Genomic DNA, 23599 nt, shown 5'->3' on the forward strand with positions numbered 1-23599 from the left:
CACAAGCATCCCTAGGTGTGTGTGGAGGTGCCACTGTGCCTGCCTGGCCCCGGGAGAGGCACTCGGTGACAAGTGGAGATAGATGTCTTTTGGGCTGTGGTTTCACACCATTGCTTTTTAGCCCCAGGCATTTTTGGTTTCTTACAAGTTTCTTTCTGAATACCCCAGATCAATGGAGTTCCAGTGAGTTTAAGCCAAGGGCTGGGAGGGGAGCTAAGACTGGTAGAACCTGCTCTGTGCAGAGTGCAGCTCCTAGGACAGTGCTGGGTGGGCACCCCTCCCCTGGTTCCTGCATGCTCCCTGAGCGCAACACCTTGTTCTCTGCTCTGCAGAGTGAATCGGAGGAGATCGTGCACCTGCTGACGATCCCCTGCTGGCTTGTCATGGCTCCCAGAATAAATCTGAGCTCTTTACTTGTGGCCCCCCCGAGCCTCCCTGACGTCAGTTCCTGCCATCTCTTTGACCTCAACCCCCACCATCTCTTTCAAAGATTTTTTTTTCCGGTTTTATTGAGCTATATTTGACACAGAACATTGTATTAGTTTAAGGTGGACAACAGAATGAGTTGATACAGGTGTATGTTGCCAAATGATCACCGCAGTACATCTAGCGAACATCCATCACCATACATAGTTACAATTTCCTTCTTGTGTTGACAACTTTTGAAATCTATTCCCTTAGCAACTTTCAAACGTGCAATACAGGATTGTTAACTGTAGTAACCATGCTGTACCTTACATCACCAGGATTTATTTATTTTATAGCCAGAAGTTTGTACCTCTTGATTCCCTTCACCCATTTCCTCCACCCCCCTGCCTCTGGCAACCACCAGTGTATTCTCTGTTTCTGTGAGTTTGGTTGCTTTTAGAATCCACGTGTAAGTGAAATCATACAGTATTTGTCTTTCTCTTTCTGACTTACTCCACTTAGCATAACACCCTGAAGGTTCATCCATGTTGTCACCCAACGGCAGGGTTTCCTTCTCTTTTACGGCTCAGTAATATTCGTGTGTGTGTGTGGGGGGGGGGGGTGGGAGGGTGTGTGTGTGTGTGTGTGTGTTCCACATGTTCTTTATCCACTTGACCACTGATGGTCACTGAGGTTGTTCCAGTGCATTGGCTGCTGTGAATAGTGCTGCAGTACTCACGGGGGTGCAGATAGCTTCTCAAGTCAGTGATTTCATTTCCTCTGGTTATATTCCCAGAAGTGGAATTGATGAATCCTACGGGACTTGTGTTTTTAGTTTTCTCGAGGAACCTCCATACGGTTTTCCACGGTGGCTGCCCCAATTTGTATTCCCACCGATGGTGCACGAAGGCTCCCTTTTCCCCACATCCTCGCCTTGTCTTTTTGATAATAGCCATTCTAGCGGGCGTGAGGTGATAATCTCATTGTGGCTCTGATTTACGTTTTCCTGATGATGGGACTCCAGATTTTGAAAACTGCTCAAGAAAGGCCATTAGCGGCTTGGGGTGGTGGTTAGGAGCACAGGCTTTGGCCAACGCCTCTGGTCTCCTGGAATGGCGTCCCAGGCCTCAGATCACACTAGTCTTTCTGTTCCTGGAGCCCTCCTGGCTGCTGCCCACCTCCGGGCCTTGCCCGAACCCCCCGATCTTTGTGTGGTCTTCACCGAGACGCCTTCCCCGGAAGCTTCCATGAGCACCCTGTCTGCAGAGAGCTGTAATGGCACATGCTCACCCAGCACTTTCTGTGGAGTCTCCTCTCTGCTCACCCCCACTACTTCTCATCCCACCTTGGCCCAGGAACTGTCGTCAGCCTGTCATAGGTGGGGAGCCGTGGCACCGGCCGTGGGTCACTCCCCCAATCACGCCGTCCCTTCATCCTGTCGTGGGGCCCCGTCTCTCCATGGGAAGCCATCTCCTAGATTTTGCTGGTTTATTTGAGCTTATCTGCCTTTCTTCTCATCTTTCCCCTAATGGCACCTCTGTGTGCACTGGGACTTTACGATTGTGGTTGTCTTCACAGCTGGTGGTCTCCAGGTTTCGTAGGACCTGTTGGGGGGTGGCTAATGCTCGGCTGCTCTGTGCCAGGCCTGGCCCAGAGGTCAGCACAGATCCACGGTGTTTCCTCCTCACCTGACAGCAAAGGCAGTTTTCCCACTGATAGAGGATTATTTCCTTTTTCCCCCCAATGCTTATTTATTTTAATTTTTTAATGTTTATTTATTTTTGAGAGAGAGAGAGAAAGACAGAGCGTGAGCGGGGGAGGGACACAGAGAGAAAGACACAGAATCCGAAGCATGTTCCAGGCTCTGAGCTGTCAGCACAGAGCCTGATGCGGGGCTCGAACTCACGAACTGTGAGATCATGACCTGAGTTGAACTCGGACGCTTAACCGACTGAGCCACCTAGGTGGCCCTCTTAGTGTTTATTTTTGAGAGGGAGGGAGAGAGAGAGAAAGAGAGTGAGAGGGCAAAGAGAGAGGGGGACAGAGGATCTGAAGTGAGCTCTGAGCTGTCAGCACAGACCCCGACGTGGGGCTCAAACTCATGAACCGCAAGATCATGACTTGAGCTGAAGTCAGAAGCTTAACCAACTGAGCCACCCAAGCGCCCTGAGAATTATTTCTTGTTCCATAGAGAAGTCTTATAAGGCTTGTAAGGTGTTCCCATGTGTTTGGTCCCCTGTTTGATTTGCTCAGTGTGTGTGTGTTCGGGAGGGGAGGTCCCATGTCCTTCGGTGGTCATGCTTGCATTAGAGGGGCCTCAGCCGGGCCCCCTTTCTCCCCTGGGTGTGAAACCCCCTGGACACTGCCCACCTCTACTCTGTGTTGGCGTCTGGGACGGGGCCCCGGATGGGGACCTGCAGCTCTGGCTTCTGGTCCCAGCTGTGCCTCTCGGGGTAGCCCCACCCCAGAGAGTGAAGTCTCATCTTCCTGCTGTAGGTCATCGACCCGGCCGGAGGTGGCCAGTATAGAGCCGCTGGGCGTGGACGAAGCGCAGTGCTCCCAGAAGGCAGTGGTGCAGGCCCGCCTGTCCCAGCCCGCCCGCCTGACCAGCATCATCTTCGCCGAGGACATCAGTAAGAGCTCAGTGCCCTGGGACCCTTGGCGGGACAAGAGGCGGGAAGCACCCCACTGAGACCTCGGCCACACAGCCTGCCCGGGCCTGTGGCAGTGCTTCCTCTCTCTTTTGTTGGGTCAGAGGATGCTCAGGCAGGAGGAGAGGCCATGCAGGCGGCACCCTCCCCCTGGCGCTGTGTCCTGTTTTCCCCCTCACGGAGGCTGGCTTTCCTTTCTTTTTTAAAAAAAATTTTTTTTTAAATGTTTTTATTTATTTTTGAGACAGAGAGAGACAGAGCATGAGCCAGGGATGGGCAGAGAGAGAGGGAGACAGAATCCGAAGCAGGCTCCAGGCTCTGAGCTGTCAACACAGAGCCCGACGTGGGGCTCAAACTCACGGACTGTGAGATCATGACCTGAGCCGAAGTCAGATGCTTGACCAACTGAGCCATCCAGGCGCCCCTGGCTTTCCTTTCTAAATTATTATTTTTACCCAAATAACTCTTCAATAGGGGTTGAATCAAAACGAAGAAAATTGTTGTGATTCTTTTTGTGATTCTCTTACTGCCCCATACTTAATCGACCACATCATAGTTGTAAAATGCTTAGAAGACAATTAATGCTATTTTCTGTCATGCTTTCTTCCGTTTAAAGTGATATGAAAAGTTTTCATTTTGATAGTCATTTTTAACAGCTGAATAACACTTCCCACAGGGGGTTGTCCTGTAAGGATCCCCTTATATTGGACATTTAGATTGTTTTCAGCTGCTTGTTTCAGTGTTATATTTATACAGAGAACAATTAAGAAAAACATTTGTTTTAAATAGGCCCCATGCCCAGCATGGAGCCCAATGCAGGGCTTGAACTTAAGACTCTGAGATCAAGACCTGAGTTGAGATCAAGAGTCAGATGCTTAACCAACTGACCTGCCCAGGTGCCCCACTTTTGGGTTGTTTTAAGTTATTTACTACCAAGGATAGAGTCCCAGTTTTACATATGAATTATCTGTAAGGATTTTGATGACTGCTTTCTAACAAGTTACCATTAACAGCACACAAAGGGTTTTATATGGTGCCTGGAGAATGGTCAGAATGATTTTGTGTCACATGCCGTTATTTTTACACTGGAGAAGTCTCCAGGCAATGCCATTTGTGTATCTTCTTTATGGGGCATGTAAAAAAGTCTGTGTGCTTGCTCACATAACCCATGTATTCGATAGTGCAGTTGATAGTCTGTGTAAAAGCACCTGTGTAAACGAAAAGACAGACTCAGGGCGCAGTTCCTGATTTCAGCGTGGGGACGAGCATTCAGAACAGCCTCAGCTTTCTGGATGCTAACTCCTCATAATGTACCCTGGTCATTTAACTTAGTGGTCACACCCTGAATAAAACTAGATTTTCTCGGAGGAGTTTTCTCGCACACCGCTTTAAATGCTGGTGCTCACGTTGGAGGAGTACGAGATGGGCACCCGAAATGTCTCTGAGCCCTTTCTGTGCACAGGTCCGTGCTGCCTTTTAGGAGGCCCGTGTGCTGGTCAGCGGCTTGGCTTCTGAGGGTTAGTGTGGTTCTCCCGGCCCCATTTCGGGGTGCTGGTTTTGTTGATTGCTCTCACCTTTGCCAAAATGCAAGAGCACCTGACCGGCGAGACCCTGGCGGTCAGGGCGCCGCCTTCTGTGCTGACCGGTCCGTTCCCGTCCCTCCAGCCACGGGCCAGGTCCTGCGCTGCGATGCCATCGTCGACCTCATCCACGGCATTCAGATCGTCTCCACCACCCGCGAGCTGTACCTGGAGGACTCGCCCCTGGAACTGAAGATCCAGGCCCTGGACTCCGAAGGTGAGGAGGTGCCCCTGCTTCTCTGTCCCCTCTCGTCTGACCCTGCTGTCCCCCAGGGAGGGCTGCCCCAGCCAGGATGGTGAAGCTGGCGCTGGGAAGACACCGAAGAGGTCGGGATCGCTCTGAGTGGCCCCCAGGCGCTCGGGGGCAGCAGGGCCATGGCCGTGCCTGGCACACCCCGGCCTCTGCAGCAGTGCCTGTGAGATGAGAGCTTTGGCGTTTCCTGGAGGGGGACTCCACCTGTGCACAGGGTCATGCTGGGTAGAACGCGTCTTTGGGAAGCTGACGTCCGGCGTCGTGGAGCTGTGGGACGGTGGGAGAGGGTCATGGGGTCAGTACGCTCTGAACAGTGGCAGTGTTCTCCCTGCCTGGCTTTGACGGCCGGAGTTGGCTTCCTGGTCCAGACTGTGGGGCGCACGTGTGTGTGTGTGTGCGCGTGTGTGCATGCCAGGAAATGTCCCTGTGCCGGCCTCTGCACTATCCTTCACTTTGTTTCACTGGAGTCTGATACTGGATTGTCCTGGGATTCTTAGAAGATCTGTTCTTGGTACCAAGTGGGCTGTGTTGGCTGTAGCCCGACCTCGTGGCCGAGGAGCAGAGGGAAACCTGCCAGTTGAGATTCCTATTGGAGAAACTAAGTCAGGCAATAGATGTCTTTCAGGCCGAGGGATCTCCCAAAAAACTTCAGCCCAGACCTTGGCACACCTTGCCTTTGAAATCTTCCCTGACCATCTCAGCTGCCTCTGCTTTAAAAAAAAAAACAAAACAAAACAAAGAATTCTCTAGATTGGGATTTCCCAGCCCGGGTACTATCTACACTTGGGGCTAGATAATGATTTGTGGTCGGGGCTCCAGTACGTCGTAGGAAGTTCAGGAGCATCCCTGGTCTCCACCCACCAGAGGGAAGGAGAACTCCCCAAAGCTTCATAACCAAAAGTATCTCCAGCCATTGCCAAATGCCCCCTGGGGGTGAAATCACTGCTCTAGAGCATCTGACAGTTCCCTTGTTCCTATTTATTTATCAGGTAAGCCGCCTCACTTCTCCGAGCTGTTGTCTGGTCTGTGAAACTGAGATAGTGGTGTTTATCGGGGGGGTTGCAAGGATTTGGTGGGAAGTGTGTGCGGGGCTTAGTGCCGGGCAGCAGGTAGTGGTTCTCAGGTTTCCATCTGCTGGGCGTCCTGCCAGGTGCTTCTGCCCCCGCAGCTCAGGCTGTGGGGGAGGGGGAAGGGGCACATGCATCTCAGCAGGTGCCGCTTCTCATCACCTTGGATACAGGTGTGAAAGCGCTGCACAGCTGGGGGAACCGACCCCAGGGAAGGTTGGAGGCTGGTGCGTGGGGGACAGAAGTCAGGACAGTTTCTTAGGGACGTGATGTTTGACCGAGCCGTCGTTCTGAAGCAGTCATAGAGGATGCTTCGCGGGCTGTGTTCTAATAAAGCTTTATTTACAAAAACTGACAGTGTGCCATAGTTTGCCAAGCCCTGCTCTAGCCCACTCCGTTTTATTTCCTGTCTTATGTTGCTTAAAACAAAAAAAAGATTTATTTATTTTTGAGATTCCAATACCATGAAATTCATCCATTTAAATTTAAATTCATCCAGTTCATTTTATATGCTTTTAATATATTCACAGAGTTGTGCAACCGTCCCCACTCGCTAATTTTAGAACATTTTCGTCACTACAGAAATGAAACCCAGGACCCAAGAACGGTTGCTTCCCATTCTTTCCTCTCTCCAGCCCCTGGCAACCGCTGCTTTCCGTGTATAGATTTCTCTGTTGTGAACGTTTCGTATAAATAGAATCGTACGATGTATGGCCTTTTGTGTCTGACTTCTTAGCATAATGTTTATCTATGTAGTTGCATGGATTTCCTTCCTTTTTATGGGTGAATAATATCCTGCTGTATGAATGGACCACGTTTGTTTATCCATTCATTTGTTGATGGACATTCAGGTTGTTTCCACTTTTTGGCTGTTGTGAATAATACTGCTGGGGCGATTCGTGTGCAAGTCTTTATGTGGACATAGTTTCTCGTTTCCCCTGAGTGTGTATACCCAGGGGTGGAATTGCTGGGTCACAGAGTACTTCTGTGTTGCCCTAAAAGTGATGGCAAAGGCGGCCCCGTTTTCTGGAGCTTTTGCTGAGCACTGTTTCATCTGGCTTCTAAAATCACATGGGTGGGGAGGGGCGGGACCCCTCTGACTCTAAATGCCTTACCCTTTGCTCTGTAGAAAGAGCTTTCCTAGACCTCCGATGTTCTATTTGGGAGCTGGCAAGACAGGGAATGTAGATGAGGACTACAGAGTGGGGGTGGGACAACAGAGCATGGTGGGGAGTGTGGCAAACCGGAGACTGTGATCCCTTCTAGTGAGGCTGGGCCAGCCACTGGTTGGTCACCAGAGGGACGAGGGCCCAGGAGGCTGGATCTGCAGACTCTTCAAGAGAACACGGAAGTTGGTTTTATAGGTTGCATTTCTTAACTTGAAACGGTGGGAAATACCTCAAAAATGCAAAAGAAGCATTGACTGGGTAACAGCAAAGCCACAGCTCCTAGGAGATCAGGCCTCAGAGTGACCAGTTTCCACCCTCTGCCCTGTTGCAGGGTTTCCAGGCGGGACCAGATCTTGTACTTAGACTAAGAAGGTCTTTATGGCGTGTTAGGACCCACACTGGGTCCTGTCTCCAAAAACCATTGCCTGGTCGCTCTGGCTGGGCTCCAATCGTCCTGACGTCCTATCAGAAGGCTCACAGGCAGCAAGCTGGCACTTCAGAGCTCGGGCCAGCTGGGTGGCTTGCCACCTCCTCCATGCTGGGACCCTGGGAGTCTCAGCGCCTAGGTGGAGAGACCAGACGCTGCCCCTCATCCCCAGCTTCTTTCCCCGCAGAGGGAGGGTGAGGAGGAACCAATGGCTCAGGTCTCAGAGGCTGCGTCTAAACTGTAAAGTGCTTCCAGACGTGAGGGGTGATGGTGTCACGCACTTCACCGCGCCTGTCGTGAGCAGTCAGAGGCTGGAGGTACAGTGGGAAGAACACAGATGCTCACCTGAGACAGATTTGGTTCACATCCCAGCTTAGTCCCTCACAGTCACATGACCCTGGCCCTTTATGCCTCAGTTTCCCTTTCCTGAAATGGAGGTGTGACGCCTGCTTTGCAGAAGGGTGGTGCTGAGTGCCTTTGCCCCTTCCCCTGGCAGCAGGGAGTTAGGTCTGATGCATTTTTTGCTCCCCCACCACCTGCTCTTACAGGGAACACGTTCAGCACCCTCGCTGGGCTCGTCTTTGACTGGACAATCGTGAAGGACACGGAGGCCAATGGGTTCTCAGACTCCCACAACGCCCTGCGGTAAGAGGCGCCCCACCTTTGCAGGGAAGCAGGAGGGGGGCCGTCGGTTGGCTGCATGCAGCTGGGGGCTTTATCGTCGCCGTCACCATCCCACCTTCAGCAAGGAGCCCAGGAAAGTTCCCGGGATGCTGGCCAGCATTCCCCATGACTGACTGAGGCAGGGCGTTTCGGCTCACACAGCCGTGCCAGAAGCTTACAGCCTCTGCAGCCTGCTGGGGCGCTCTCCGTGGGAAGTGGTCGAGGGGGCTGGGGTGCCCGGCTGTGAAACAGAAAACTTGTCCCAGGTAATGGAAGGCTGTCACGGGGCGCAGGGAACAGTGGCACATGGCCTCAGAGGGCAGCCCTCCCATGGGGATACGTTAAAGGGGAGACAGTTTTCGGCCAGGAGGACATTCCGGCAGTGACAGCCAGCCCTTCACAGGCGCAAGAGGCTGCGTCCCTCAGCGCTGGGGGATGCAGACGGGCTCCTTATGCGATGGGCTCGTTCAGGATCCCGCCTCACTCAGTCCCCCCACCAGCCACGTGGGCTCACATCCCACTGTTTTTTTGCGATTCTTCAGACCTAGAAACAAAGGTGTAAGCCACTTGTCTGGTTGATAAGTGGCTGGACCTAGAATTTGCACTTGGATCTACGCACATCTGCACTATCCAATATGGTAGCCGCTAACCCAAGCCAACCCTGGCTCTTTAAATTTAGATTCATAAAATGAAAACTCTCGCTCCTCAGCTGTACTAGCTGTGTTTCAAGCGCTTGTTAGCTATGTGGCTAGTGGCTCCTACCCATTGGACAGAGCAGGTGTGGACCAGGAAGTCCTGTTGGCCAGAGAGGTGGTGGTGCAGACCCAGGGTCGGGGTTCATATCCCCTACTATATACTGCTTTGCCTCATGCCTTATTAAGTAAAATTTCAAAGTCCCTCTTGGGGGGGGGGAAGACTTAATTTTTTATTGTGACTAGCCAGTTATAACCTTTATTTTTTTTTTACTTTGCTTTATTTTGATTCCGGCACAGTTAACGTACAACGTTGTGTTAGTGTCGGGTGCACATGTAGCGATTCAGCGCTTCCGTGCCTCGCCAGGTTCTCCTCATGACAAGTGGCTTCCTGAATCTCCATCACCTGTTTCACCCGTCCCCCCGCACCCACCTCCCCTCTGGTAACCATCGGTTTTTTCTGTGTAGTCAGGAGTCTGTTTCCTGCTTTGCCTCTGTCTCCCTCTTCTTTTTCCCTTCCTTGGTTGTTTCTTAAATTCCACATATGAGTGAAGTCATACGGTATTTGTATTTCTCTGGCTGACGTGTGTCACTTAGTGTCATGCTCTCGAGCTCTGAGGAAGACTTAATTAAAAAAGAAAACAAAAACTTGCCGTTATTTTCAGCCTACGGAAAAGTTGCAAGTACGGTACACAGAGTGGTGGCCCTGAGCCATTTGAGAGCAAGTTGTCGACCTCATGTCCCTAATTATGGACCGTGCACTGACAACCGCTAAGGACATTTTCCTGCGCATCTACAGGATGGTCATCAAAGTGAGGAGATTGACACCGTCTGCAGGCATCGGATGCCGGTCAAACCTTGGCGGTCTATCCCGATTCTATCCTTCGTGTGAAGCAAAGACCCCAGCCAGAGCCACCTGCTGTATACTGTCCGGTCTCTTAGTTTCTATCAGCCCAGGACAGTTTCTTGGTCTTTGTTTGGCTTTTGGGACCTTGGTGCTTGTGAAGATTATAGTCCAGTTATTTTGCAGAATGTCCCTCATTTCGGGATTATCTGATATTCCCTCCTGGTTAGACTCAGAGCTTTGCGTCTTGGGCGGGAATGTCACCGAGGCGAGATTCTGTATTCTCCCGAGTGCATCTTGTCATGACTTTGTGGGTCTGTCACCAACGATGTTCCCTGTCGTCACTTGGGCGAGATGGTGTCTGCCTGGCTGCCCCACTGTGAAGTCACTTTCTTACCACTTTGCAGTTAGTATTTTGTGGGGAGTTAAGGGTCTGGTCTTTGCTTTATACTTTTAAAAGTGCAGCTCTGGGCTTTAGGGAACATCTTGGCTTTGCTCACGCTTGTCCCCATGGCACACATCCTCCTGCCCTGACGCTGTGCAAGCTGGGCTTCCCTCTTGGGTCTGAGGTCTTTTGGGAAATGGGGCCCTCAGGCTCTGTCTTCTGAATGAGGTCTGGAATTTCTGGTGTCTCATAAAGCCGGGCACATGGGCTGTGCATCAAAGAGACCTGGATTCCAGTCCTGGCCCGAATCCTGGCCCGGTCACTTCCTGCCTGTGGCCTTAGTCAAGGAACGCAACCCATCTGGGCCGCGGCAGCTCTGTGGGTTAGCATGCTGACTGGTATTCAGAGCCCCTCTCTGGGCCTGACGCCCCAGATGCTCAGAGAACACTGGTTCCCTGCCCCATTCTGTGCTGCCAGGTGCATTTCCCGTCAAGCCCCCCCGAACTTCCAGGCACGTTGTGACCAGAGTGTCCTGGGTTTTCATTACATTCAGGATGTGGGGTGCCTGGGTGACTCAGTCGGTTGAGCGTCCGACTTCAGCTCAGGTCACGATCTCACAGTCCGTGAGTTCGAGCCCCGCGTCAGGCTTTGTGCTGACCGCTCAGAGCCTGGAGCCCGCGTCGAGGTCTGTGTATCCCTCTCTCTCTGCCCCTCCCTCGCTCATGCTCTGTCTCTCTCTGTCTCTCTCTGTCTCTCTCTCAAAAATAAACATTAAAAAAAATTTTTTTTTTAATTTAGGATGTGACGCCTAGTGAAACCAGGCAAGGAAATACATCACAGTGTAGTGCAGCGCCTGGTGGGTCTTGGGAGAATGAAAGCATTTCCAGGGGATGCTCTTGTTCAAGTGGAAAGGCAGGCTGACTTGTAGATCACAGGCTGCAAGAGAGAGACTGTATGGAAAGGGTCCCTCAAGCCCTGCTTCCAGCCTACACTGTAGGGAGGGTCACTGCATCCTGACTTCTCTCCTGACCTGGGGCTTCTCCCCACAGCCCCACCCCCAGAACAATAAGATGGGTGTGATCCCCTCGTCCTGACACCTGAGGGGGGGGGTCATTGAGAATCATTTCCCAGCGATAGGAGCTGGCCCAGAGGGGTGGATAGAGTGGAGCAGGGAGCCCTGGGAGGCTGGTGGCTTGGCTGGCACCACCCCGGCTGGCTCTGTGGTCGTGGGCCCGCTTGTCAGTTTCCATGGACCTCACCTGCCACAGCTGTGAGAGAAGCATTTCGACTAAGCAGGCGGTCCTCCTAATTTGGCGTTTCCCATAACCACATGCACATTTTGACACAAGGCAGATCGCCAGGCTTCGTGTAGACAAAGACCTGGGCCAGGGGCCAAGAGTCTGCATTTTTTTCCAAGGAGGTTGGCAGTTCCGATGTAGGAGGTTCAGGGACACATTTCTAAGCAACGCCACTCCCTGTTAGCTCCTGGCCCTCCTAGAGGCGCCGATAGATGGTGAATATGTTAGGGTCTTTGGTTCCACGTACCGGGTCTGATGACACATTCCCTTTCCAGAATCCTCACATTCCTGGAGTCCACATACATCCCTCCTTCCTACATCTCCGAGATGGAGAAAGTGGCCAAGCAGGGGGACACCATCCTGGTGTCCGGGATGAAGACTGGAAGCTCCAAGCTCAAGGCGTGCATCCAGGAGGCCGTCTACAAGGTGGGGCCCTGGGGCTGGGGAGGTGCCGGGCTTCCTGGGGGGACACCAGGCCGGCCATGCCGCTCACACCCATGCACACATTTAGGAGTGGGAATGAGTTGCTCTACTGTGAAGGCTTCATCGTTGGTGCCATGGGAACTTGAGGCTGTAGTTCTATATTTCTGTTTCTTTGGTCTGGTTTTTTGGGGGCCACAGCTTTTGAGAGAGGTAGTTGGGGGAACTGGAGTACACCGTCCCCAGAGTCACAAAGTAGTCGGGCCGTTGTCATTTTTTTTTTTAAGTTTATTTATTTATTTTGAGAGAGACAGAGACAGCACGAGTGGGGGAGGGGAACAGAAAGAAGGCAGAGAATCCCAAGCAGGCTCTGCACTGTCAGCACAGAGCCTGACGCGGGACTCGAACCCGTGAACTGTGAGATCGTAACCTGAGCCAAAACCAAGAGTCGGACGCTTAACCGACTGAGCCACCAGGCGCCCTGGTCCATTATCAGTTTTGAGGGAGACTAGGAGCGGCAGGATTTTCATTAACTAGCAGATTTTCAACAAATACCCACCTGTCCCAATAGAGGGATGCGTCCAAGAATTTGGGGCTCTGAAAAGACTGGGGGCTTCCTGGTGTCCCCCATGCTGTTTCTTCTTGGGTCCCACTTTGAGCCCCGGGACTGGTGGTGGTCCCATCTGTGGAGGGCTCCCCACCCCACCCCACCCCACCCCATGTCTTTCTTTACTTTCTAAAGTGGCAGGTGAGAGAACTCCTCCTGATTCACTCTTTTTCATGGTTTAGCCAGTAGGCTGGGGGTCCTGGGGAGGTTTAGAAGCACGGGACATGCCATATCCCAGGCGTTATCCTGTAGCACCCTGCAATTAGTATTTGGAGACAGTTTGCCTCCGTTTCTCGGAGCCCCGGCCCAGCCCACCCCACTGCTGAGCTGGAAAGGCACCCTTGTCCTGCCTGCTGTCTGTAAGTGACTTCTCTGCCTGTCGTGCTAGAAAGTACCGCCACCAAGCCCAGCCCAAGGCCTGTTTTTTTTTTTTCTTTTTTGATGAGTCAAAGATACTATTTAAGCTAGCATTAAGTGACGAAACCTTTAAGATGTTACAAATGGGTCAAAGGAGAATCCCAAGAATTTAGAAATGGAAGCAGAACTTGTCAATATCCATGATATCCACGGGACGATGGGGCGCCTGGGTGGCTCAGTCGGTTAAGTGTCCGACTTGGGCTCAGGTCATGATCTCGCGGTTTGTGGGTTCGAGCCTCGCGTCAGGCTCTGTGCTGACAGCTCGGAGCCTGGAGCCTGCTTGGGATTCTGTGTCTCCCTCTCTCTCTGCCCCTCCCTGGCTCACGCTCTGTCTCTGTCTCTGTCTCTCTCTCAAAATCAATAAATAAACATAAAAAAAATATCCACGGGATGAAAATCAGCCACATCTCCACCTGAGACAATGTATTTGCATTTCTGTGGATGAGAATTGTTTCCTTTGCCAAGTTTTCTCCGACTGGAAGAGTTGCCAGCAGATCAAAGGCAGTGGAAGGTGCGGGCCCCCGCAGACTGGTAACCGGAGGGGTGCGCTGGACTCGAGATGGGGTCTTTCTCCCGTTTCAAGTCTCTCGTGCCTTTTCCTGGTGAGGAGGTCGCAGCGTGGGGTGAGAGGTGGGCAGGATGGGCCGAGCACTCATCAGAGACATGCATCTCTGCCCCTTTTCAGGTTTGCCAGTGGCCTCCCAAACTCCCTGGCCTTTGGGTTTTTGCGGGGGGAGCCCCCGAGCTCCTGTTGGCCACAGTGTCCGTGGATCTCACTCCTCACTTTTCTTTCCATTTAATTAAGATTGTACCCAGAGCTGCAGCGTGCGTAATGTGAGGCGACTTGCTCGGTCCGTGTGGCAATGGCCGCTGAATACGTGCCTGCTGTTCACACCGGTTCCCCTGGGGTTTCGGGGGACTGAAGGTGTGGGGCTGGGAGCATTGCCTTGTTTCTGTCTCCCTAACTTCTCGGTCCGCACACGAGCATCCTGAAAAGTTCTAGATTCTCTTTCTCTTGCCCACACTGCTCTCCGTTCCCCAACCTCACCTCACCTTCCCTGCCCTCCTCCGTCTTCCAAGCATGTGCACCCTGCGGAGGTCAGGCTGCTGATTTTGGAGAACATCCTCCTGAACCCAGCGTACGACGTCTACCTGATGGTGGGGACCTCCATTCGCTATAAGGTGCAGAAAATCAGACAAGGAAAGATTACAGGTGGGTCGCTGACTCTGCGGGGGAATCACGGCAGAGGCTCCCTTTTTTATTATTGTGGTAAAATACACATGGCATAAAATTTCCCATTTTGATGCTTTTTAAGCGTTCAGTGGCATGGAGTACACACGTGTTGTCATGCAACCATCACGACTATCCGGCTCTGGAACTTTTTTCATCTTCCCAAGTTGAGACTCTGTTTTCATTCAACACCAACTCCCCATCCCTCCCGCCTCCCTCAGTCCCTGGCACCCACCGTCCTCCTTTCTGTCTCTGTGGATCTGACTTCTCTAGAGACTTCCAGGAAGTGGAATCCTACCATATTTGTCCCTTTGTGACCAGCTTATTTCACTTAGCCATGACGTCCTCAAGGCTCGTCCTTGTTGTAGCCAGTGTCCGAATTTCCTTCCTTTTTTAAGGCTGAAGGGTAGTCCACTGCATGGGTGTTCACGTCTGTTGAATGTTTATCTCCATTCACCTACTGATGGGCACTTACTGCTTCCTTGCCTTGGCTACTGTTAGTAAAGTTGCTATGAGCACAGGAGTGCAAATATCTTTGCGAGATGCTGCTTTCAGTCCTCTTGGGTGTGTGTCCGTCCCTTTGTTTTCAGAATGTCAGAAGCTGTGAACCTCACATGGGAGTGAGTCTTGCCCTCGGCCTGCCACTGAGTGCCGGGCAGCCTTGGCAGGCCACTGTCCCCCCTTGGGGCTCAGTTTCTCCATCAGAGCCCTTGAGGCCTTTCTGTCTGTGCTGTGAGGGCAAAACTACTTAACGGATGTGCATTTGTTCTGGAAGTTCTAGACGGCCGTGGACCTGGGATGCATTTTATGTGATGAGCATTCTTCATGCAGCACCAGTCCTCCTAAGAATTATTACTGTTATTATCCTTTTTTAAAAACATTTACCCATGTTTCATGGTCAGAGCACAGGATGTTAAGATCTTGGGCACAGGAGTGTCACCTGTCCATCCGAGGGCTTTGATGTGTGTCTGGGTAGGTGCCTCCCCTAGATTGGAGGGTCACTCTGTGATGCGGGGTGCATAGATGCTACAGTATCCAAGAAATTTGGGTTTTTGTGGCATAGATGAGGTCCTCAAAGAGACTGCCTCACCTCAGAGCAGTGGATCCAATCAGAAGCCACTGTGTGGCTCTCTGCCCTCAGACCACAGAAGCTGAGAAACCAACCCCTTCTGCATAGGACGCAGGGTGGGGCCTGAGGGCTGAGCCCCAACCAGGGAGGGCAGTGAGCATGGTTAAGGGTGGATTATTTTTTTAAAAAATTTTTTTATGTTTATCTAATTTTGAGAGAGAGAGGGACAGAGACAGAGCATGAGCAGGAGAGGGCAGAGAGAGAAGGAGGCACAGAATCTGAAGCAGGCTCCAGGCTCTGAGCTGTCAGCACAGGGCCCGACGTGGGGCTCGAACCTACAGACCGCGAGATCATGACCTGAGCCCAAGTCGGACACTTAACCGACTGAGCCACCCAGGCACTCCAATATTTACTCATTTTTTGAGAGAGAGACAGAGTGTGAGCAGGGGAGGGAAGAGACAGAGGGAGACACAGAATCCAAAGCAGGCTCCAGGCTCCCAGCTGTCAGCACAGAGCCTGATGCGGGGCTCGAACCCACGGACCGCGAGATCATGACCTGAGACGAAGTCGGACGCTTAACTGACTGAGCCACCCAGGCTCCCCAAGGGTGGGTGATTTAATTAAGACGTCTGAAGAGCTCACCCTGAATGAGTTCAGGGGCCATAGTTCAGGGGAACGGCACATCCCAAGTACCCAGGAAGCTTGTGGGTTTAGTGACTACTATAGACATCAAAGAATTGGAACACACAAGAGATACCCCAGGACCGGAAATAGTCATGTTGCCTCCCTTTCATCAGTGAGGTAATGAGATGGAAAATTCCTCCAAAGATAAACACACCTGTGTGATTGAGGGTTGTGGTTGGCACAGCTCTGGAGAGGATTCCAGACAGATGCCTTGAGAACTGAGCCAGCAAAGGCCTACCGTGAACGAGTCATATAAACGGAAACTCTGTCCATTCATTTTAGATGAATTTGTTTTTTTTTTTTTTTAATTGAGATATAATTCACATCACTGTCATCCGAAACAAGTTGACTAGACAGGAAAGCCAGGACTGATGGTGTTACAGGGGACATGAATTTCAGCCACTGTCTGTCTTGCATGACATCCTGCTTTGGCTCGGAGAATTATAGGTTAGAGGACAGTCATGTGGATTTATTAGCATGTAGATCATTGTAACCCCAAGTTTATTCTTTCTGGGTTTTTTTTTTTTTTTTTTTGCGGTTTTCCTTCCTTAAAAATATAATTATTTTTTCTTCCATGTTTCCCTATGTCCCGCCTCTCTTTATTTGGGGACTTGCTGTCTTGCAAGCCCATTTATTGAGCACCTACTGTGTGCCGCAGCCTGCTGGGTGCTGTGTATGCGGCCCAGGTCCCTGCCCTCCTGGAGCGCACAGCCCAGCAGTCAATCCAATGATTACCCTGCAAACATGTTACAAGCGGGGGCCGGTGAGGGAGGAGAGGGGCTCTTGGAGCTCATGACAGGAGCCTCGGTGTTGCCTGCAGACCAGTGGGGGCCACAGGCCTCTCCCCTCGGTTCTCCACCCTGTTGGTGTTTGTGTTGCTTGCAGACCTGGCTGGCACAGTAACCACACCATCAGACAGAAGAAACCCTAGAAAGGACAATGCTGACTGAGGGCAGTGGAATAGTGGAAATGATTGAGCTAAAATGCACTGAAGCTGGGAAAACCAACCGCATAGACGGGTGTCTGTGTCCCAGGTGGCGAAGGACTTGGAACCCAGCACACCCTTGAGCTGTGCTTCCCAGCACTGAGTCACATGGGCTATGTGAGCAGGTGCTGGAGTTGGAGGCAGGGGAGTGAGCCCCCCACGGTCATGGGCTCAGACCCACTTCCCCAGGAGCTCCGTGAGCCTACACGGGGTGGGTGGATTAGGAGCATGTCTGGAGCATTAGACGGGGTCCGGAGGGGTCACAGAGCCTGTCTCCTAGAAGCATGTGGGCCTCTTGGCTTACAGAGGGGCAGCCTTTGGGGATGGCCCTTTCCCCTCTGCAGACGGTAGACGGGCTGGTCTCGTGTCCCAAGAACAACCTTCCTATGTTTCCAGACAGATAGTGACCCTTAGTATTCAGTGCCTCTTAGAGGCACTGGTTCTGCGTTTGTAAGAGGTGTTTAAGGAGTCAGACAAGCCCCTTATTTTCGTTGTCTTAGGCTTTTGTAAATACGTCGTCGTGCAAGATCTTGTGAGAATCAGTATATTCCCTTCCCAAAATGGCCTATTCGTTTGGAGAACTTTAAATAAAGGAGGGAGCTAGTGCTTCATAAAACAACATAAAGTAATACTGCTCTATTGAGCAGCGGCATTATTTTATCATGGCATGGATCCTTGACGTGCTGCTGCTATTTTCTGAACATACGGTCTGCAAGCATCACAGCCCAGCTTGGCTGGGCTTCCCCCAGTTAGAGACAAGAAATGGGCTGTGTGTTCGCTAAGGGATTCTCAGTTCTAGTGTGCACTGGAATCCCCTGGAGAGCCTGTTCAAACTCTGAGCACTGGGCCCCCAGAGTTTGATCCAGAAGCTCTGGGCTGGGGCCAGTCATTTGTAGTTGGCAGGTGACGCAGATGGTCCAGGGACCACGCTTTGAGAGTCTCTGCTTGAGAGCAAGTTCTTGGGGGCTTACTGGAACACACAGAAGATACCCTAAGACCGGAAATAGACCAGTTGCCTCCCTTTTAGAGTTCCCATTGGAATCCTTGGGAATTCTGAAGGATGCTCGAGCTGCAATTCCTCCTGGTCCTTGTCCTGGACGCCTCCGGGGGCAAGGCCCTGAGCCGGGGCCCAGAGATGAACAACAAGCAGGGATGCTGTCAGCGGTTCTCCGCTTTCTTTTCTCTCTTGCCGGAGGGCGGGGACGTGGCAGCACCTACAGGCTCCACGAGTGGGTTGCTGGGTAGGAAATTTGATGGGCCAGGAAGAAGTCATGGGAAAGTGCTTGTGGTCTCTTTGGTTTGAATCCCAGCTCTGCCGCTGCCTGCTGTGGGACCTCCGGCGGGCTTCTTGTCCTGACTTCTGCAGCACCACCACCTTGAGGGTGTGGGCATCAGTAGTGCCTGTTTCAAGGGTTGTTGTGGGATAAAATGGGGTAATGTGCACATCAAACACCAGGCGCAGTTCTGCCACATCTCAATTTCGTGGTCAGTGGCAGCCATTTGTATCAAAAGTGCTCGTGGTCACTACCGTAGTGTGGAAAATGGATGCAGGGGTGGTGGATTTTGTGGAACCCCTTATGTCCTTGGGGAAATTGTTTTTCATCCTGGTCCAGAATGAGCGAGTTCTCTTCTACAACATGACACAGAGAGGGGAAGCATTGATGGATGGGCAGGATGGCAACAGAGAGAATTCTAGACTGAGCTCCCAAAACCCGGTGGGAAACCACGGATTGGTGCCTTTTTGGAAACTCCCAGAGGACGCACAGATCCAGTGAGCCCCATGCTGGACCCTTAGTGCAGTAATAGAGTTCATTTAACTCCTGTATGCTGTAAGCAGTCTGCAATTGGAGTCGGAAGCCGTGCTTAATTAAAAAAAAAAAAAAAAAGGCAGTTTACAGCAGTCACTGAAAAACTGATTGTCTCTGAAAATTCATGGAGAGTGTCAGCTTTCTCCACAGGCATTGAGCATAATGTTAAAATTAAAAGGGTTGATAAGATATAACACTGTATGTTAACTATACTGGAATTAAAAAAAGTATTGAGAAAGCTAAGCAAAAGAAAGAAATAGGAAGGAAGGAAAGAAGGAGGGAGGGAAGGAAGAAAGGGAGGGAGAGGGAAGGGAGGGAATGGAGGGAGGGAAGGAAGGGGGGGCAGAGAGGGAAGGAGGGAGGGCAAGAAGGAAGGAAAGAAGAAAGGAAGGAAGAAACAAGGAAAGTCCGTCCGTTAAGGAGCAGCCCTGGGAGATGCTTCCAGGGATTTGGGGCGGGACTGCCACATTGGCTACTAACGTTTCCTGTCTTTGCTTTTGTCTCCCCTTTTTGACTCCGGGTGGTCAGAGCTCTCAATGCCTTCCGAGCAGTATGAGCTGCAGCTTCAGAACAGCATCCCGAGCCCCGAGGGAGACCCGAGCCGTCCCGTGGCTGTCTTGGACCAGGACACGTCGATGGTCACTGCAGTGCAGCTGGGACAGAGCAACCTGGTTCTCAGCCACAGGAGTACCCTTTTCCCTGGCCAGTCTGCAAGTGCATATGTGTGCCCCACGCGGGATATCTGCTGTTGGGAAGCCCTTTTTCTCCCTGAAAGCTTGGCTAGGCTAAAAATAACCCTGTTTTCCCTCAAGGTCTGACAATCAGAAGGAACCGAAATAGCAACACGGCCGTGTAGAATTGCTCACCTCGGTGGGTGACTCACTGGAGAGGCTCCCCGGATGGGAGGTGGTGGCAGGAGCTGAGCCGTGCTCCTCGCCTCCGGAACCGTCTTGGGCGTGGGTAGCCTCATCCGAGGGGCCTGGCCGCGGCTGTTTCCACACTGGCACATGGGTTGTCCCTGTCCTAGACCTGCTCCCGTGGTCTCCAGTGTCTCTTGCAGAGATCCACCTTTGCTCATATAGGAAGTGTGCTGGGCCCTTGGGTTCTGGAAAACGGCCTTGTTCTATTTGGCCTCAGGCGAGCAAGCTTTCATCCCCTCTCCTTTGCCTGTGATGTCTAGATGGTAATCAAGTCATCCAAGCCAGCTGAATCCTGCCAGCCAGACAGTCTGTTTTCCTTCCTATGTTTTGTTCCTTAATTAAGAATTCAGGTATCCGCATGCAGGGTGCTTCTAGGTTACCCAACAGCACCATCTACGTGGTTGAACCTGGATACCTGGGTGAGTTGGGTCATCGTGGGTCCCCCTGGATGTTGTTTATTTATAGGAGTTAAAAAATACAAGTAAAGGGAACGGCTCCCTAGAAAGTGCTTCAGTCTGGCCAGCTCTGCCAGTCCTTGTCCGGCTGCTCCCTAGTCCTTCCCCCACTGATGCACAGACAAGCAGAGGGTAGGCCAAGGTCAGGGTAGGCGACCGGCTCAACAGAGACAGAAATATTTCGGTCGAGTCAGTAGGGCTTTGTCCCTTCCTGGGTTTTATTCCAAGCCTCCGTCCAGACCTGACCGTGGCTGTGGCCATTTGGAGGTTGGGGGCCCCAGTGGGCAGCACAGTTACAAAGGAGCCCCTAAAGCAGTGTGGCACTCGGTAAAAGTCTCAGTGGGGAGGAAGGGGAGGTGTTTGACTGAGGGAGGAAGGGAGGAATCTGCACTTATGGAGGACCTATAGGGGCAGAGCCGGGGCCCAGGGGCTGCCATAACTGACCGCGGCTTGGCAGATGTCCGCGACACGTGTCACCCCTGGTCACAGTGACGGTGCTTCCTTTGTGTTTCCTCGGAGTTGACTCCTTGTTGAGCGTACCGAACTGGTTCAGGCCAGACAGCACTTGACTGACACGCGGCAACCCCTTAGGTCCTCTTGTTAGCCACCACATGAGCTTGCTGCTTGGTGCGGACCCCAGCTGACCGTGCAGTGACACCTGGCAGGGGAGCCCTGTGTGTCTCAGGGACTTCATTTATTCAGAAAGGTTTTCTTGGTACCTTCCCTCAGTCTGGCCTCTGCTGGGCATCGGGGCTCTGGAGGGAGGGAGCTTAGGTCCTCACGCAGGAGAGACCAGTGTGAACGGATGGTGACAGGACAGGGGTCCAGAGCCAGTGGATGTGAGTGCAGAGGAAAGGCCTCTGGGAGATGATGTTCGAGGCAGGCGTTTCAGAGGGGCTCCATCCGAGGCAGGTCAGCCCAGCCGAAGTAACAGCTCGGGCGCAGGTGTGGTGAGAAAGCGCGTGGCCTCTTGGGGGTCAGCCAGCAGCTGCTGTGGCCCCAAGTGGGAACACAGCTGGAGGCCTGGGAGGGAGGGCCGCTCACCCGGGTAGAATGCTCAGTGCCAGGCCTCAGAGGGAAACCCTGTGGATTCAGAGCATTACTTACTGGGGATTCAGTGGGTAGAAGTCCTGCGGATTAACAGCATAGACTCACAGTGGATTCAGAGGTAGACTCACTTTGGATTTGGATCATAGACTCACTGCGGGTTCAGACTGTAGACCTCCTGTGGATTCAGTGTAGACTCCCTGCGGATTCACAGTGTAGACCTCCTGTGGGTTCAGTATAGACTCACTGCAGGTTCAGAGTGTAGACCTCCTGTGGATTCAGATGTAGACTCGTGGAGTCACAGTGTAGGCCTACTGTGGATTCAGATGTAGACTCCCTGCGGATTCACAGTGTAGACCTCCTGTGGATTCAGTGTAGACTCGCTGCGGGTTCAGAGTGTAGACCTCCTGTGGATTCAGTGTAGACTCCCTGCAGATTCACAGTGTAGACCTCCTGTGGGTTCAGTATAGACTCACTGCGGGTTCAGAGTATAGACCTCCTGTGGATTCAGTGTAGACTCCCTGCGGATTCACAGTGTAGACCTCCTGTGGGTTCAGTATAGACTCACTGCGGGTTCAGAGTGTAGACCTACTGTGGATTCAGTGTAGACTCGTGGAGTCACAGTGTAGACCTACTGTGGATTCAGTGTAGACTCGCTGTGGGTTCAGAGTGTAGACCTACTGTGGATTCAGATGTGGATTCAGATTCAGATTCAGACCTACTCAGATTCACAGTGTAGACCTCCTGTGGATTCAGTGTAGACTCGTGGAGTCACAGTGTAGACCTCCTGTGGATTCAGATGTAGACTCCCTGCGGGTTCAGAGTATAGACCTACTGTGGATTCAGTGTAGACTTGCTGCGGGTTCAGAGTGTAGACCTACTGTGGATTCAGATGTGGATTCAGATTCAGATTCAGACCTACTCAGATTCACAGTGTAGACCTACTGTGGATTCAGTGTAGAGCATCCGTGGACCGTCCGATCAAGTGTGAGTGAGCCCTTGAGCAGCCAGTGAGGGATGTGCTCAGGTTGGTCCTGGGCATCTGAGAGATCACCTCAGGTTCTGAGGGCTCAGGTTGGTGGTGGGCGTCAGATCTCACCATGATCAGCAGCTGTTCTTTCTCCTCGGAGGGGAGCAGGTTGTGAGCGGCTGCGGGGCCCTGGGGCTGATGGTGCCTGGTACCATCCCCTTCCTCAGCTGCACGCCCCTGTGGTCCGGGTGGTCAGGCTTTGTTGCTTGCCTGCTTTGTAGGGTTCGCCGTCCAGCCTGGTGACAGGTGGGTGCTGGAGACGGGCCGCCTGTATGAAATTACCATTGAAGTGCTTGACAAGTCCGGCAACAAGGTCTACCTGTCCGACGTGAGTGCCTGCCTCGGGGCCCGGTGGGGTGTGGGACGCGTCTCCCAGAGCAGCGCCCGAAGCAGCAGGGCCCCCACACGGGCAAGCTGAGTCCGGTGATTCCTGGTGGTGCTGCTGGGTCCATGGGAGACAGCACCGTGGGATCCCGGGGGCCTCTCAGGACATTGTGAGCCTGGGAGTCTGCACCCCTGGCCCTCTCCCTGTAGGGCTGGAGCGGGGAGAGGAAGCCACAGGCAGCACAGTCCAAGGAGGCGGTGACGGGAAGCAAGCGTTGTCTGCCAGCTGCCTTCCTGCTCCCTTGTCATTAGCCTGAGACTTTACCTCACTCTGCTGAGGATGCATCTTTTCCTGCAGGGCCAGGAATACCTATAACTCTGTCTGGAAGTCCCAGGTGACCAAGGCCAACATCCCTTAGCTTTCTGGCTCTAGAAAGGAACGGCAGATGTAGGTGGGGGGAGAGGAGTCTCGGCACATTTTGTTCCTTCAGGAGAGGTTTCCAGGATCCTCAGTTGGACCATCTGGGACCTTCCTGGCAGCTTCTGAGGTTTGAGAAGGAGGCAAGGTTCCCCCTTAGGCAGCTTTGCAGGTTATTGCTTTCTTTGTGTTATTGAACAAGGACCCTGACGATCACCCTTTTTTGGGGGTGAGGGGGGTCAGGCTCTCGTGGATATTCACGACCTTTTTTGTGGTTTGGTGTTTAGTGGTTTCTTTGCTGGGACCTCAGGGTCTGAGAAGACTGACATGGGCTTGAGCACCACGGGGTGATCACAGCAGGAGCGCTGGGTCCCGGGCCCTGCGGGGAGGGTGGCCTGGGAGGGCTCCAAGGCCAGAGTGGTCAGAGCTCAGTTCTGGGGCCTCGCCCAGCTCCTCTGCTGGTTTTGAGGCCCCTGGGCCTCAGGCGGCCCCGTGGCCTGACCTCGCTCCTTTCCTGCATTCTGACTTCCGGACTCGTCCCAGAAGCGCCTCTCTCACCCATCCTGCCCCCCTTCCAGAATCTCCGCATCGACACCGTGTTACCTCCTGAGTTCTTTGAGGTGCTCGCTTCTTCCCAGAATGGCTCGTACCATCATGTCAGGGCGACAAAGAAGGGCCAGACGGCTATCGAGGCAGCCCTCACCTCCGTGGTGGACCAAGTGAGTTGGCACCTCCCTCTGTGTTCAC

The 23599-nt window shown here is 52.6% G+C and overlaps 1 protein-coding gene across 6 annotated transcripts in view; it reads left to right on the plus strand.

Moving 5' to 3' along the window:
* NUP210 (nucleoporin 210) overlaps nt 1-23599 on the plus strand; it is a 108691-nt gene that overhangs the window by 16376 nt on the left and 68716 nt on the right. For all 6 annotated transcript variants that reach the window (XR_013554107.2, XM_078442713.2, XM_078442715.2 and 3 more), the window contains exons 2-10: nt 2905-3041; nt 4725-4856; nt 8104-8200; nt 11713-11863; nt 13962-14094; nt 19187-19345; nt 19929-19997; nt 22332-22438; nt 23431-23571. Coding sequence is in view for 5 of the 6 variants with exons in the window: in XM_078442713.2 (XP_078298839.2) it covers nt 2905-3041; nt 4725-4856; nt 8104-8200; nt 11713-11863; nt 13962-14094; nt 19187-19345; nt 19929-19997; nt 22332-22438; nt 23431-23571 (1126 nt within the window). In the remaining variant the exon portion in view is untranslated. The remainder of the gene's footprint in view (nt 1-2904; nt 3042-4724; nt 4857-8103; nt 8201-11712; nt 11864-13961; nt 14095-19186; nt 19346-19928; nt 19998-22331; nt 22439-23430; nt 23572-23599) is intronic.

Source organism: Panthera onca, chromosome A2, assembly GCF_046562875.1.
Source record: "Panthera onca isolate mPanOnc1 chromosome A2, mPanOnc1 haplotype 2, whole genome shotgun sequence".
Taxonomy (NCBI): Eukaryota; Metazoa; Chordata; class Mammalia; order Carnivora; family Felidae; genus Panthera; species Panthera onca.